This window comes from Rhinatrema bivittatum, chromosome 2 (assembly GCF_901001135.1).
Source record: "Rhinatrema bivittatum chromosome 2, aRhiBiv1.1, whole genome shotgun sequence".
Lineage (NCBI taxonomy): Eukaryota > Metazoa > Chordata > Amphibia > Gymnophiona > Rhinatrematidae > Rhinatrema > Rhinatrema bivittatum.
The window spans coordinates 238,462,916-238,479,881 of record NC_042616.1 but is presented as its reverse complement, the minus strand read 5'-3'; the positions used below and the strand labels follow the sequence as shown (position 1 = coordinate 238,479,881).

At 41.7% G+C, this 16,966-nt stretch overlaps 1 protein-coding gene across 3 annotated transcripts in view; it reads left to right on the top strand.

The window, feature by feature from the left end:
* The window catches only part of NKIRAS1 (NFKB inhibitor interacting Ras like 1), a 45,042-nt gene that overhangs the window by 210 nt on the left and 27,866 nt on the right, over positions 1-16,966 (top strand). Inside the window, exons 1-2 of one of the 3 annotated variants that reach the window (XM_029589303.1) lie at positions 55-73; positions 9,950-10,077. In XM_029589303.1, coding sequence (XP_029445163.1) covers positions 9,984-10,077 — 94 coding nt within the window. In that variant the 5' untranslated portion in view covers positions 55-73; positions 9,950-9,983. Of the gene's footprint in view, positions 1-54; positions 74-474; positions 629-9,949; positions 10,078-16,966 lie in introns of those variants that run through there. The other 2 variants (XM_029589302.1, XM_029589301.1) reach the window with 2 other exon arrangements.

Sequence of the window (16,966 nt, the reverse complement as noted above, 5' to 3'; positions counted from 1 at the left end):
CTGCTCACGGCTCCCTTCCCTCCTGCCTCCGCGGCCTGGGCATTGGCTGCGCGAGCCGGGCGGGGCTCCGAAGGTGCGGAGCTGCTGCTGCTGTTTGAGTCGCGCAGGCGGCGGGAGGAAGAAAGTGAGAGAGAGAGAGAGATGCAGGAGGCGTAAGGGGGGGAGGCCGGGTTTCAGGTGCCGTAAACGGGTTCGGGGCGCCGTGGGGAGATTCGGTGGCGCTTTGCAGCGCTGGGACTGTAGGAATGGGGGTGGGGGGTGCGCGGGACTGGGAGACGGGGGGCAGTCAGCGGGGGCTAAGTGATGGGGGAGATACGCGATGGAGGTAAGAGGATGGGGGAAAGATGGCGTGGTGCTGGGGTAAATGATTCTAGACAACTGGGGGATGAGAGAAGGTGGGGATGTGTCTGGGAAGGCGATGAAAAAGGGTAAGAGAGAGAGAGAGAGAGAGAGAAAAGTGACAGGAGAGGGGATGGGACTGGTGAAGCGATTAGAGGCAGAGAAAAGTAGCTGAGGACTGGAGAGGAGATGGGGCCAAGAGACTGGAAGGCGTGAAGAGATGGACCCATAATTAGAAAATAGGCATTCGCAGTGACCGATTTTACATTGAAAGTATAGTCTAACTGAGGTAAAAATATCACTTAAAACATGTTGCAATGTTTCCGTGGTAGCTGATATATTACTTGATGTATTGTAGGGGGTCATACCATTTATTTAATATATTTGCTATTTTAATACATGAACAACTGTTATAATTGTTTTGTGGAATGTTATGGAATGTGACATTTTATTATTGTCACATGCTTTTGAGCACTTTGGGGCCAATGCAATAAAGTATGGTTAGCCTAGTGCACAGGTTAACCTCTGGTTGGTTGCGCTAGATTAACACCTGAAGCAATAAGGGGATTAGCGCGTCCAAACAAATGTGTAGCTGATAGCGCTCATCACATGTAAATAACATGTAGATGAGGCTATTACCCCCTCGATGCAGAAAATCACCATTTTTTAACACAGAAAATTAATGCCAGCCTCGGAGCTGGTGTAAAATCTTGCTGCTCAGCTTAAGGGTTCAACTAAAAAAACAAAAAAACCCTTCTTTTCTGTGGTTCCTCCTACTTAGTATCATCGCAGTACTAAGATCTACACCTTCCAATGACTAAAAATTATTTAAAAATGAAAGACTTGATGGAAAAAAAAAAACATTTTTTATGCGCACAGTATAGACGCTCCATGCCGAATATATTGTGCTGGTAAATTATCTGTGGCAGGATAAAGCGGATGCTTGTATTGCGCATCCGCTTTCCTAACCCACGCACAGTCACGTCTCCTGGGTGCCCAATGTTTTTGTGCGATAGGAACGCACAATTTATCCCTAGCGCGTCCTTTATAGTGCGTCAACTCATTAAAATATTGCATCGCATGCCCAGGAGAGGTGGATGTACACGCATTGAAAAAATGGGTGCCCAGTTTGGACGGACATTTTTACGTGCCTGATATTGCATCAGACCCTCTCTGTGGTAAAATGTGAACTGTATGAAGTGTATTGTTATATTAACCGTAGTTTTACTGTGTGGTTGAAATTGGCTGGGGGTTTCTTTATTGCATACAAAGCCTTTGGGACTTTTTCTTGTAGTGTTATAACTAGTTTAAAGCTTCCATAATAACATAGTAATAACAGGAGAAAAAGACCAAATGGTCCAGTCAGTCCGGACAGCAAGTTTCTCATGGTAGTAACTGCTGCTCTGTGCCAGTTATCCCCAAGCCTCATGTTAAGGGTAGTAATATTTACAATCAAAACCAAGTAACTGTCAAACCCAAAACAAAACAGCAGCGGTCCTGCTGCAGGATCTTCTTTAGTCAACCTCCGAACTGAAGTTTTTATGCCATTTTTTCGCCTTTCTTTGTACACATTGCTCCTTGCCCCTTTCAATTTCACTATACCACTTCGGCATTCCTTCTTTCTCTGATATATCTGAATATGTTTTGGCACTTTGCTTTACCTATTCGGCATTCCTTTCTTCCACTTGACCGTTTGCTTTTCTGATTTCTTTCTTCGTCTCCCTCAGTTTTCACCCGTGTTCCTGAGGTCCTTTATACTTCTTGAATGCTGCTGGTTTTGCCTTTATTTTTTCAGCCACCTCTTGAGAACCAGAGCAGTTTCTTTTTCCTCTTATTTTTGTTTACTTTTCTAATGACATATTTGTTGCCTTGTAACAACATCTCCTACTGTCTGATGATCATGGGTGCTGAGGTGGGCACCCACCCATATATTAAGACATATTATCCCCATTAGTGAGCACTAGCTCATATATCACACTTTCCCTCGTGGGTTCCATTACCATTTGTTGGAGCTAACCCTTTGAAGGGCATCCACTATCTCTCCTCTTCTTCTGGATTCTGCAGAAGGGATACTCTAATCCACATCCAACAGATTAAAATCTCCAATAGGCAACACTTCACTCTTCTTTCCCATCTTTTGGATGTCTTTGACCAGATCTCTGTCCAGTTCTTCTGTTTGAGTTGAAGGCCTGTAGACCACACCAGTAAAAGTGGAAGCACCATGATTTTTTACCACGGTCCATAATGATTCTTCTGTACCCCACATCCCTTGCAGTCCAGATGCATTCTGTCAGGCCAAAGTATGCATAGTAGGGCAGGTGTGGAGGAAGCTGTGGGAACACTACCAGCTCTCATCTAAAGATGCAGTTTCCTCCTCATAGTTTGTGCAAGATGACTCCTTGAGATATACACAGTAATATGGGATAGAGATCATTTAAAGTTTAACATTTAAATGGGAGTTTCTCATGATGTGTTTTTATCCATTGTTCTTGGAAGAGGAGAGCCAGTTTCAGGTATTGAGCTGTTTAATTATCAAAATCTTGGGTTGGAGAAGGGGAATGCTATGGGCCTGGGTTCTGGATCTTTTAAATACTTAGCAATGCCTCTTTTCTCCATTTTTCCCCATATCTTCAGTGGTGCAGACCTGTCACCTCCTCCCATCTCCACCAGTGTCTGACTCTCTCAACCTTCTTCACCTCTTCCCCCAAGCCCACCCCACCTGTCCTCCATCCCATCTCCATCAGCCTCTTTCCTTACCTCCCATCCCCACTAGTCTTTCTCTCCAGCTCATCTCAACCAGTATTGCTCTCTTCTCTGCAGCTCATTCCCACCAGTCTTTCTGCCCTTTTCCAAACTGTCCCCACAGTCTCTCTCCGCCTCACCACTTTTTCTTCCCCAGTTCATCACCATCAGTCAGTCTTTCCTAGCCAATGCCCACCATCCTTTCTCTTCCTCCCCACCCTCTCTCTCTGCCCTTACCACGCTCTGGCTCTTGTTCTTGCTGTTCCTGCTGTCCCTCCTCTACTCTTTTCCTCTTCCTTCTGGCAGTGTTGGTGCTTGCCCCAGGGAGCTGCAGTCGGCACACTTATTTCTTCTGGGCCTGGAGCAGTGGTGCAGGATCCCAGGGCTACAATTGTCCTGGTTTCCTCTTTCAAACATGAGGTGCTGATGCTAAAAGAGCCTGGACAGCAGTTCATTTGTTCAGCAAATACCATGTGCTCCACACTTTTCTGGCAGATAGATTTAGATTAGATTTTATTGTTAGATAATTTTCTTTTTGGATTGTATTATGTAGGGTTTTATATAATTTGTTTTATTAATTTAAATGCATTTTGATATTGCTCACAAATTGCTTTGACCTTTGGAATAGCAATTGCTAAATACTGGGAAAATAAATAAATAGTGTCACCGAAATGAGAGGAAAAACTGCCTTGGCCCGTCCTTCTCCCCATCCCCAAGTGCAGCACATTTGGAAGAGGGAGTGTGACAGAGGTGGCACCAGCGTTCGTGCAGGGATGTTTCTGAGATGCAACAGCAGCACTGGGCAGTGTAGTAGCTTCCAGCCAGAGGTGGGGATAGAGCTCCCCAGGACTGCGTCTCTCCAGAGTGGGGCCAGAAAAACGGTGCCACATCCTTTTTTTCTTCCCATGTGTGAGGGAGTGACTGGCACAGTGTCCAAGATGGAGCCCTAGTTTCTTTTTCCCTTTATGGAGGGAGGAAGGAGGCACTGGTTATTTTAAAGTGTCTCATCCTCTCTCTCTTGGGTTTAGCAGCAATTTTACGAAGGTTGAAGAGCTGGAGGCTGGTGCGGCTTTTCCCTGAGCAACCGCTCCCCTGGAATAGGCTCTGCAAACTGGAGTTTAGTGGCATAGTATATTATAAGGACACCCTAGTTTCCCATCCTCCTGTTTTAGATAGAGCAGTAAGAAATGCAAGGGGAATTGTAAAATTTGCTCTTGTTATATCGCAAAATTTAAAAATACCAGTTTAGAAATGGAGCAATTTTTTTCTATGGAAGCAAAACTTTGATTAAAATCCTTTAAGTTATGTCAGCAGCAAAATGGTTCTTGGGTGGCCAATTTCAAGTATTATAACCTTAAGATTTGATTATTATCTCAGTTTGATTCTATGAGAGAGCCTTGAAGTTTTAGAGCCACTGATTTAGTCTGATTGTGTCAGGGCTTCCAGGTTTTGGTGAAACTTGGAAAATTATTAAACTGAGGTTCCTTCTAAAGTCCACGCCACCACACATAGCTTCCTCCTCTTCTTCCCACATCTCTCCTCTAGTCACCCCTAATGGCCTTCTCCCAGTCCCGTCCCGTCTCCCCCCACACACTTCTCCTCCTTGCCAATGGGCTACCAGTTTTCTTCCCTCCATATTTCTCTTCCCAGAGATGACCTTCTTACTCTCCCTCTCTCTCTTCTTTTCTCCATTGAGCTACCCCCTTCTCTCATGAGCGCTCTTGTGGCTCAGGCCACCGATTAGTCATTGAAGAGGAGTTGCTGCAATGGGTTGGTAAATGTTGCTATCAGGCCAGTTATCGGAGCTGTCACTTTATTTTCCAGTCCATGTTTTAGAAAAGTACTCTCTTTTCCTCTGCTGCCTCTTTGCTATAAGGATCAGCCTTCACAGCAGCATTATCACATCATCGGTGATGTGGCAAACTAAAGCAAATGATTTGGTTTCAGTATTTGTAATCGTATCAAATTATTTTGGAGGAAGAAAGAGAAGGGAGCAAGAGACTGGGTAGCAAGAAAAGAAGAAAGAGATACTTGGAGTGAGGGAGGAAAGATTCAGGACGGTGTGGGAGAAACTGAAGGAAGAAGTTGAGAGAGGCGTGAGGGAGGAGGGCAGAGACGGAAGAAGTGGAGATAATTGGAGAGTAAGCAGTACTGTGGAGAAAGGGAATGAAAGGGCCTGAGGATCAGGGGGAAGGAGAACTGGAGAAAAGAAATTGCACAGTGAATAAGAACAGTAATCATAGTCTAGTGGTCAGGACAGTGGGCTGACAAGCAGGGAGGCCAGGATTCGAATTCTGCTTCTGCCACTGGTGCTCCTCGTGACCTTGGGCAAGTCATTTTGCCCTCCATTGCCTCAGGTACAAACTTGGCAGATAATTTTCAAAAGGATTTACGTGTGTAAAACTGGGTTTTACAATCATAAATGAGCATTCTTTGCAAAAAATGATTAGGTGCACTATCGCTCCCACCAGTTCTCCGTTTGTCCAGTGGTCATGGGCTGAATTTCTGCTTATCAAGCAGCCAGGCTGGGAAACTTGGATTTTGGATTTAATTACTCGTCTTTCAAAACCCGAGCTCAAGGCAAGTTACAATTTGAGTAAAATACATATTTCCCTCCCCAGAGGACTTGCAGTCTAAGGAGTGAGTTTTTAATGGAACTACGTGTGTAAACGTAGCATATCAAAGCAATTTTCAAAAGCCCATTTACGCATGTAGAACCTTTTGAAAATTCAGTACTGTAGAGTAAATTTTCAAAGAAGTTATGTGTGTAAAAATAGCATTTTTCAAAAGCCCATTAATTGTTCAGATGGGACTACAAAAATTATAAACTCATTAAACCATAAAATATGCTATGCTGGGTTAGACCCAGGGCCGGTGCAAGGGTATTAGGTGCTCTAGGTGAACCTTCTGCCTTGCGGCCGCCAGCCTCATCCTCACCTCCTTCATGGAGATACTGCTTGTGGCCCGCCGAGTGTGTGCTTTTCTTGGCCGTGAACAGGATGGGCACTGCTTGCAGCCAGCCGAATCTCTACTCCTCTCTGCTGCGAGCGGGATAGGCTTCACTTGCAGACCCACATGGCTGTTCTTCGGTGCCCCCCAATGGTGCCCTAGGCGACTGCCTAGTTTACCTAATGGGATGCATCGGCCCTGGTCGAGTCCACTGAGCCCAGCATCCTGCCTTGGACAGCGCCGATCCAAGTTGCAAGTACCCAGAAGATCCCAAAGGGTAGATCCATTTCTTGCTGCTCAGTCTCAGGGATAAGGGGTGGCTTTCCTGGCAATATTTTATTTTTTGTGTGCTGAGTGAAAAAATACTTGGTCTGATATGCTTTAAATATGCTACCTTTTAGTTTGAAGGTGTCTCCCCTAATCATAGTAGCATTTGAAAGGGTAAATAGCTGTTCTCTGTTTACCTGTTGCATTCCATTCATGATTTTATAAATCTTTTAGTCAGTACTCTTCTTTATTTTCTCTTTTTTAATGGGCTTTCATCTTTTCCTTCTCCCCACTTGTGCTTTATCCTCGGCATTCCAGTTTCCAACCTTCACACTCCACAAAAACAGTTTTGATATACTTGACAGATCTCAACTGGAAGGATGCTCTTCCTTTCTCATTCTTGATATGCATTTGATACTCTTGATCATTCAATTCTCTAAAAGGTAATTTGTCAGCATTTCAGATCTTGCTCTTCAGTGGTTTTCTTTCTGTGTTTCAAGCTGCTCTTATTTTATCCTTGTGAAAATATACTCACTTAAGGCCTTCATCTGTGGATTTCCCCTGAGGCTCTGTCCGCTATTATTCTCTTGTCTATCTCGCTGATCCTCGTTTCTTTATTTCCACCTTTTGGATATGCTTTGCTGATTATATGCCAATCCATTTTTTTTCTTCTCTGCTTCTCTTCCTGTCTTTCTTCAGTAGAAACCTGGATGTGATTTCAGTTCCTCTTCTTAAGTACATCCAAATCAAAGATCCTTTTCTTCCTTGCTAAAATTTCTCTTTTGCTGTTATTACTACCTCTGCTGATCATTTTTAAAGCACTACTAGACATACACAGCGCTGTACATGTAAAAAACAGTCCCTGCTCCACAGAGCTTACAATCTGGTTAAGTTAAGCATACATGACAGACAGGAATCTTTGGTAAGTGCATTTATTGTAGAAAAGTGTTTAGGATCTAATAGCAGCCTCAAAAAAGTGTTTTTATTTTTTTGACTGGAGTTGAATATGGCCAGAGAGGGAGCATGATGTACCAAATCGGGAAGTCCATTCCATTCGTACGGTGCAGCAAGGCGGAAAGCATGGATTTGGGAGTTGGTGGTTGTGATGGGCAGGTCACTGGTAGTAAGTCGTGTGGGGAAACAGATAACACAGACACAGAAGATCAGTAGAAAAGTTTGCTTTTTTAAACAGAAGCTTAATACAAATAGGTTCTGGTAAAATTATAATAAAGAAAACAACACTATTGTTAGCAACATGCTTATGCACAGAACAGCAGAGAGAGAGAGAGATAAGATCATATAGAAGGAAAATAAAGAATTAGAATTTACAAGTTAATTCAACATCTGCACACGTCCTTGAATATGCTTCACGGGTATTCAGGAGTGGCAGTCTGGTTACACCTCTTGGGATCTCGACATCAGGGTCAGCTAAATCGTGGAGTATTTGCTTCCCTTTGTACTGAGGAATTTAAAGCAGGGAAGGAGAATATATATAGTGTGCAGAAGACAGGCATACATAGTAAAGATTTCTTTGTTCAAGCAGTCCTAATCTACAGAAGTGCTCCAGGGAAGATCCAGGAAACTATAGACCGGTGAGCCTGACTTCAGTGTTGGAAAAAAATTGTGGAAACGGTTATAAAGAATAAAATCACAAAACATTTAGATAGACATGATTTGATGGGACACAGCCAAGATGGATTTACCCAAAGGAAGTCTTGCCTCACAAATCTCCTACATTTTCTTTGAAGGGGTGAATAAACATGTGGACAAAGCTGAACCGGTAGATGTGGTGTATTTGGATTTTCAGAAGGCATTCGATAAAGTCCCTTATGAGAGGCTTCTAAGAAAACTAAAAAGTCATGGGATGGGAGGCGATGTCCTTTTGTGGATTCCAAACTGGTTAAAAGCCAGGAATAGAGAGTAGGATTAAATGGTCAGTTTTCACAGTGGAAAAAGGTAAACAGTGGAGTGCCTCAGGGATCTGTACTTGGACCGGTGCTTTTTAATATATTTATAAATGATCTAGAAAGGGGTACGACGAGCGAGGTGATTAAATTTGCAGATGACACAAAATTATACGAACCAGGCTACAAGAACCTGGCAAGTACCCAAACACTAAGAAGATCCCATGCTACTGATGCCAGTAATAGCAGACGCCATTATGCAGCATAGTTAAATCTCAAGCGGATTGGGATGAATTGCAGGAGGACCTTGCGAGACTGGAAGATTGGGCTTCCAAATGGCAAGTGAAATTTAACGGGGACAAGTGCAAAGTGATGCATATAGGGAAAAATACCTTGCTATAGTTACACAGCGTTAGATTCTATCTTAGGAGTTACCATCCAGGAAAGACATCTCTGTGTCATAGTGGATAATATATTGAAATCATCGTCCCAGTGTGCTGTGGCGATCAAAAAGCAAACAATGTTAGGAATTATTAGGAAAGGCAAATAAAACTGAGGATGTCATAATGCCTCTGTATCACTCCATGGTTGGATCGCACCTTGAATACTGTGTGCAGTTCTGGTCACTGCATCTCAAAAAGGATATAGCTGTATTGGAGAAAGTGCAGAGATGGGTGACCAAAATAAGGAGCATGGAACAGCTGCCCTATGAGGAAAAGCTAAAAAAGTTAGTGTTCAGTTTGGAGAAGAGACAACTGGGGGGGGGGGAGGGGTATGATAGAAGTCTACAAAATCTTGAAAGGACTTGAAAAAGTTAATGTAAATTGGTTATTTACCCTCTGAGATAACAGAAAGACCAGGGGGCACTCCATGAAGTTAGCAAGTAGCTCATTTAAAACAAATCAAAGAAAATTCTTTTTCACTCTGTGCATAATTAAGCTCTGGAATTCATTGCCAGAGGATGTGGTTACAGCAGTTAGTGCAACTGGGTTTAAAAAAAGTTTGGATACGTTCCTAGAGGAAAAATCCATAAACTGCTATTACAGTAATTATTTTGCAATAGTAGCTTGTGATTTATCTAATGTTTAGGTACTTGCTAGATACTTGTGACTTGGATTGGCCACTCTTGGTCACAGGGTGCTGGGCTTGATGGACCCTTGGTCTGACCCTGTTTGGCATGTTCTTATGATAGGCAACTCCTTATCTCTAAGGATCTGTGGTCCTGGGAACCACCTACAACTTTGTTACCTCTTTCTGATTCAGATACAAGATTAGACTTGATATTTTTAAGTTGATTTCTTAAAGTAAAACTATTCCATGTTCTTTGTAGTTTTGGTAAGTCTTTGTTACTGAGGACTGAAGTAGTAGATAAGCAGAAGAAAGACATAATGATAAATTGCTGATTGGTAATGGTGATTTTTATAACTTCCTTTTCAGCATTCCATATCTTTTTCTCCAAACACATTTTTTCTCTTTACACTATAATTTGGGATGAGTTCTATAGTGATGGAGGAACCTTTATCGAGGGAGGGTGGTGAGGAGTCTCGCCTTCGTCTTGTATACAAGAGCCAGAAATCTTCATTAATGAGGGATGTGGATTGATGAGCTGCCACATGAAAATTACCATTACCTGGTATAGAAAGGGTAAACAGATATTGCAAGAGTTTCCTGACTATACAGTTTCCCTTCAGCTTTTCTCTGATAGTACTCTGTACATACAATCAGTATTTTGGTTTTTTTTTTCACAGAGACTATTTGCTCGCCCTGGCACCTTGATAGAAAATGGGAAAGGGCTGCAAAGTGGTGGTTTGTGGCTTCTCATCTGTGGGGAAAACTGCAATTCTTGAGCAGCTTCTTTATGGGAATCACACTATTGGTAAGGTTTCCCTTTAAACTCTAAGTATGTTTGTCTCCTTGGCCTGTAAGCTTTTCGTACATTAACTACCAGTGGCAGATTTTGAGTGACTCGTGCCTTTAACAGACATAGAAGTCTGATTTATCAAAAGATGCCATAGGCGGAATAGAAATGTTATAAATAAATAAATAGGCACAAGATAGGAACAATCTTTAGTAACATAGGCTTGTTTTCTTTAACAGTATATCTGCTAATAAAGAACACATTTTGGGTTTGGCACACATCAGGTGTTCAGTATTTAGATACAATCAAAACACAATTAAAAACTATACTTAACTAATAATTGTCATTGCAGGTAACTTCAGTGGACTGCTGTCCATCCTAACTTTCTGTAGATGAACATATTTGCCTGTTTGATGCATATGTAAATGAAAGATTGATTACTTATTATTTTGTTAGGAAAATACTTTTATTTTATTTATTAAAATAAAGCATCACTAGTATTCTTATATTGTTGTCTGATTCACTTATAGCATCCTTATAACCTTTCAAATACCGAGGAGATCTAAGTCTAATTTGAAATTCATGTTTTGATTATTGGAATCCAGTACTTCCCTCAGACATTGCCAGTTGTACACAGTTCTCCTATGGGTTTGCTTGGAAGCCAACTGATGGGCTACCCATTTGAATTCAGCACATTATAGCATGGCTTCATGTTGGACATCATCTCCATGAACCAGTTTCACACAGCACAATCAGTGATATCTCCCACCTTTTGCAGCTTATCCCTGCATGGATTTCGTTATGGCTATGGCTGACCAATTTATCCAGAATTAAACTCCAGCTCAGGAATGACTAACATAAGGACATAAGAACATGCCATACTAGGTCAGACCAAGGGTCCATCAAGCCCAGTATCCTGTTTCCAACAGAGGCCAATCCAAGTCACAAGTACCTGGCAAGATTCCAAACATTAAATAGATCCCAAGCTATTAATGCTGGCAACAGCAGTGGCTATTCCTTATTGATTAATAGCAGTTTATGGACTTCTCCTCCAGGAACCTATCCAACCCTTTTTTAAACCAAGCTATACTAGCTGCCTTAACCACATACTCTGGCATCGAATTCCAGAGCTTAATTGTGCGTTGCGTGAAAAATAGTTTTCTCCAATTTGTGTTAATTTTTATACAGAGAATCCCTTCCCATCCCAGTGTAAATCAGACTGAGTAATGACATCTTTATGAGATTGGGAACTATTTCAGATCTAGTCCTCAGTTCAGTGCTGGACCTAGTGCAAGGGACAATGGAGTTGGTGCCGCTTAGCAATAGTGATCATATTATAATCAAATTTGACATAATCACTGGAAGGAGAACATTAAGTAAAACTACTGCAGAAGCATTTAACTTTAAAAAGAAAGACTGATAAAATGATGACATTTTATTTTTCTAAGTGGTTATAAAGGTTAAAAATTTGCATGGGATGTGGACATTTAAAAAAAAAATACAATTTTGGAAGCCTGTTTAAAACTTATTCCATGCGTTAAAAAAGGTCAAAAGAGGAACAAACAACTGCCAGCATGGTTACATGGTGAGGTGAAAGCGACAGTTAAAACCAAAAGGACATCTTTCAGAAAATGGAAAAGAGGATAACCACTGGCAAGTTATATGTAAAACATTAATAAGGCAGGCCCAGAGCTAACATGTAAAGAAGCTTGACATAGAGACAAAAACTAATAATACATTTTTTGAAGTACATTTGAAGGACTAAGTTTGTGAGGGAGTCAATTTCACTGCTACACGACAAGAGGTAAAAGGGGTACTCGGGGGATGACAAGGCCACGGCTGAAAAACAAAATGAATTCTTTGCTTTAGTCTTTACTGAGGAGGATGTTTGGGAGACACATTATTTTAGAAAGTTTTGTAGGGTTTACATTTTATTATGCATTGCTCTGATTTACCGATGTATATCAAGTAATAAATTACAGTTAGAATATTCACTTTGGAATTGTTCAATGATGAGGATTCAGAGGAAATAAAGCAAATCATTCTGAAAATGTGAGATGTAATAAAGCAAACTGACAAACTAAAGAATAACAAATCACTAGGACCAGCTGATATGTCCCGTCCCCTATGTTCTGAACAAAATCAAATATGAAATTACAGACTTGTTACTAGTAATCTGTCATTTAAAGCAGCCTCGGTACCTAAAAATTGGAGGGTGGCAATTTAAAAAAAAAAAAGTGGGCTCCAGGGGTGATCTGGGAAACTATAGACTGGTGAGCCTGACATTGGTGCCAGGGAAAATGTGGAAGTCTTGCTGTACCAATTTATTGGATTTTTAGGAAGGTATTAATAAAATATGGATAAGGGTGAGCTGGTTGATAGATTTTCAGAAGACATTTGACAGCCCCTCATGAGAGAATCCTCAGGAAATTAAAAAGTCATGGGATAGGAGGTGATGTCCTATTGTGGTTTGGTAACTGGTTGAAAGATAGGAAACAGAAAGTAGGACTAAGTGATCAGTTTTCTCAATGGAGAAAGTTAAATAGTGGAGTGTCCCATGGATTTGCACTGGGACTGGTGCTGTTTTACATATTCATAACTGAAGTAATAAGTGAGGTGATTAAATCTGCAGATGATGCAAAATTATTCACAATTGTTAAAATACAAGCAGAATAGGGACGATGTAATAAGGTGCGCCAAAGCTGCTGCGGGTCTGTGCGTGCCTATATGTGATTTATACGCACGTTTTCCCACGCAAAACCCTATACAGGTATGTAATAAAGGTTTTGTGTGCGGGGAAAAATGCGCATACAACCACGCTTACACACCCGTGGTTTTTTGGCGCGAGTGCATGCTAATGGCATGCAAAGGAGGTTATTATCTATTTACAGGCAATGCAGGGAGCCACGCTAGCAGGGAGATTGGGTTAATGCAGGTTTTTAGTGCCTGGGTCAGGGCAGGAGGTAAGTGAAAGCGCCAATGTGGAGACTATTTTTTTGATGCTTTTGTGGGACAGCCAAGAAGCAGACCGAATAGGTAGAGAGAAGGCAGCTTCTCAGTGAGGCAGAATCGCCAATATGCATTTCAAGCTCTCGCCGGCAGTCAGAGTCCAATCATGAAGGGGTTAGATATTGCTCTCCCCATCTTCACATCAACTTCTGGACCACTAATTTATTCATTTTTTAGAAAAAGAAAGGCTTTTGTCCTGAGAATCAATTGCGGGCATTCATGCATTGATGAATGCCTGCGCGGGTTTCTGCACAGATGTCTGCGGGTTTTACTACATAGGGCCATGAGGGCACGTTACTGCGCACATTATGGCGTGTATGTTTGGTTTGTGCTGATTTTATGCACATATCTAATTAGCTTACGTGGCCATTATTACATCCCATGCTTCTTTGGATTTTTTGCCACGTGCCCAAAAAATCTGTGCAGAAAAATCAGCGTGGATTTCAGTGCAGACCTTTATTATATCGGCCCCATTGTGAGGAGCTACAGAACAACTTTGCAAGACTGGAGGAATAAACATCTAAATGGCAGACAATGTGGACAAGGGCAAGGTGATGCACATAAAGATAAATAATACAAACTATAGGTACACAATGCTGTGTTCCTTATTAGGAGTCACCACCCAGGGCAAGGATCTTGGGAGTCTGACACATAACACGTTTGCACTACCCCTAGCACTCACTCAGGGTTAAATCCTGTGGACATTTGGAGGGTTCTGCTAAGCACTGCTTAGGCCTCCCCACATTTGTGCACATGCCTCTACACTGGCAACCTTCTGCCCACCAACTGGGTTCCCGTTTTCCTTCAGATAGGTACCCTGTTCACAAGTTATCCTTTGGCTTCTAAGGACACTGAAATTCCTCATAACCTAAAGGCCACACAGTTCCTAGAAATGCACATACAGATCAAATACAAACAAATGCTAAAAAAAAAAAAAAATAAAGGTTTATTAACAATTAAAACTGTGAACAGAAAAAAAATGTAACTTACAAACAGCAACAAGATAAAATAAAGATTCATACAGTTAACACTATCTAGATAAATTGCACTGTACTTAGTAAGTGTCTGGGGAGGTTCGTGTTAGGCTGTCCTCACACAGATATGTAGAGCTGGGATAGAGCCTTGGCACAGACCTGGTTTCTCTGCACTCCCAGCCAAGACTCAAAGCGTCTAGTGAATTCCGGGCTAGTCCCCATTAGAGCTGGTACTGGTACTGGACAACCAGTGATAGCCAAGGGCACTGACTTCCTGACCAACATAATACAGTGTTACAACATTACACCTTCTTGTGGAGACTGGGGGAGTATGCATTCCAAACCTCACTTTGGGGTATATAACAGGTTAACCTGCATAGCCCTAGCTGCCAGAAACCGCAAAACACCGCAGGAGTTAAGCTGCCATCTACCTGCCAGTACAAGGATTGCAAAGGAAAAGAGGTCTTACTGGGGAAACAAAAAGATGTCATTGCAAAATAAGAAATCTCAACAGACACAAAGATCCTCATTTTGCTACAGAGTCGTTTTGAACAATACATTGAAGTTCTCAGAAAATATAATGTTAGGAATGATTCAGAAAGGAATGGAGAACGAAATGAAGAATATCATAGTACCTCTCTATCACCCTGAGTATTGTGGGCAGTTCTGGTTGCTCCATCTAAAAAATGATAATGTAGAACTAGAAAGGACAACAAACATGATAAAAGGGATGGAATGGCATTCTTATTAATAAAGGTTAAACAGGTTAGGATTCCAGTTTGGGGAAGAGGAGACTGAGAGTGGATATGACTGAGGTTTTATAAAATCATGAGTGTGGCGCAGAAAGGGTAAATGGAGAACAATTGTTTACCCTTTTAAATAGTTCTAAGATTAAGGAACACTCCATGAAATTAACAGGTAGCAGATTTAAAACATCAGCGAAAGTATTTTCACTGAGTCACCAATCGAACTGTGGAATTTGTTGCCAGAGAATGTGGTCAAGGCATCTAGGATAGCTGGGTTTGGAAAAGTCCATAAATCATTGTTAGCCACCAGGTAGACCTGGGAAAACCACAGTTTATTCCTGGGATTGACAGTAAGGAATGGATTTACTCTTTGGGATCTGCTGAGTACTTGTGATCCCAAATTGGCTGCTGTTAGAGACAGGATGCTAAGCTTGATGGACCTTTAGTTGGACTCAGAATGGCATATCTTATGTTCGTGTGTGTGTGTGTGAGAGAGAATGTCTGTGTTTGATGTCCTAGCCATTCTAGATTTTTAGGACATGTCAGGGTGAGTTTTATTCAGAACCACATATTTGCCTGGACTATGAATGTGTGCCTAAAAGCAGAATATAAATCTTAATAAATAAATAGACTCCTTCAATTTTTGGTAGAATTTTTTGTTGTCTTAATAGCGCCCATTGAAACAGGTGAACATTTGCTGAAGCATGGCCATGTCAAGGATTTTAATAATTAGTGTTTGTTTTGGACTTTATGTTGAATTTTGAGTATTAACTTTTTTTTTTTTTGCTTTGTGATTAAACAGGTAGATACATTGTGCCATGCATACGGCTTATCATTTCTGTCACACTACTAGACATATGCAGCACTTTACAAAAACCACAATAGACTGTCTCTGCTCAGTAGAGCTTGCTGTCCAATCAAGACAAACATAAAGGGCAAAAGAGACTGCCAAATTAATCTATTAAGAAAACTGTTAAAACCAATAAGGCTGTGAGCAGCCTTGAAAAGGTGGATGTTTAGATTGGATTTGAATAAGGCTAGAGAAGAAGGACTATTCAAAGCATGCAGTGCAGGAAGATTGGAAGCATGGAGTCGGGAGTTGGCGGAAGATGAGACGATCATAGATAGGTATGACTTGCTCAATGAATAGAGTTCATGAGGAAGGGTGTAATGAGAAATAAAAGGATAGGTAGTGAGGAGCTGCAGAGTGAAGGCTTTTGTAGGGAAGTAAGAAGATGGCTGATAATAGCTTGGAGAGTCCTTTAAATATAATCAGGCTGATCTGGTAAGAATCGTGGGAGAGCGGGCGCTCCGTGTTGAGCACCCGCTGTCCCAACGCGTGCTCAGCTACCTCTCCTGGGCACACAATTCTTTATTTAAATGAGGGGTCGTACTAATAAGGAGGCGCTAGGGACAATAGTGTTAATTTCTGAGTGTAAAATGTGCAGCTTGCCTGCACATTTTGCTTTCAGTATTCCGGGCAACTAATAGCCTCATCAATATGCATTTGCATGTGATGAGCGCTATTAGTTTTCGGGGGGGGTTGGCCGCGCATTTTTGACGCACTAAACCCCTTACAATGTAAGGGGTAATAGATGCACATTGAAAACACGTGGCCAGTTGCGTGCTAAACGGTGCGCTTGACTGAGCGCACCATACTGTATCAGCCTGTAAATTTGCAACATTTCATGTGTATGTAAAGATCTATAGTTGACTTATTTTGTTTAGTCAAGTGTCTTATACCAGCCATTTTTCTAGATGTGTTGCTGTTGTGGTTGAAGTGTCTCTGCTTTTGTTTCTTGCATGCAAAAGACCCATTAGAGACCAACCTGACAGCTTTGTGGTGAACACTGTAAACCTCACAAAGATATATAAATCTCCAAGGGCTTTCAGAGCCAATTTGAACATCTTTCACTGTGGATCCCTAAAGACAGAGGATGGAAATGAAGAAAAGCATGCATGGGGGTAACTTGCTGCCGTGGCAGTTAATTACCCTTAGCAAACGGCATGGAGATTACTACCTTTAACCAATAAGCCTTGATGATTTGACGCAACTGCTAAATCACTCTCTGCTCCGTCGGCGGAGGAGAGAAAAGAGGAATTGTATTCAGATGACAACTATCGTGGGCCCTGACAACTATCATGGTTCTGGGTACTGATACGCAGACATAAGGGAAA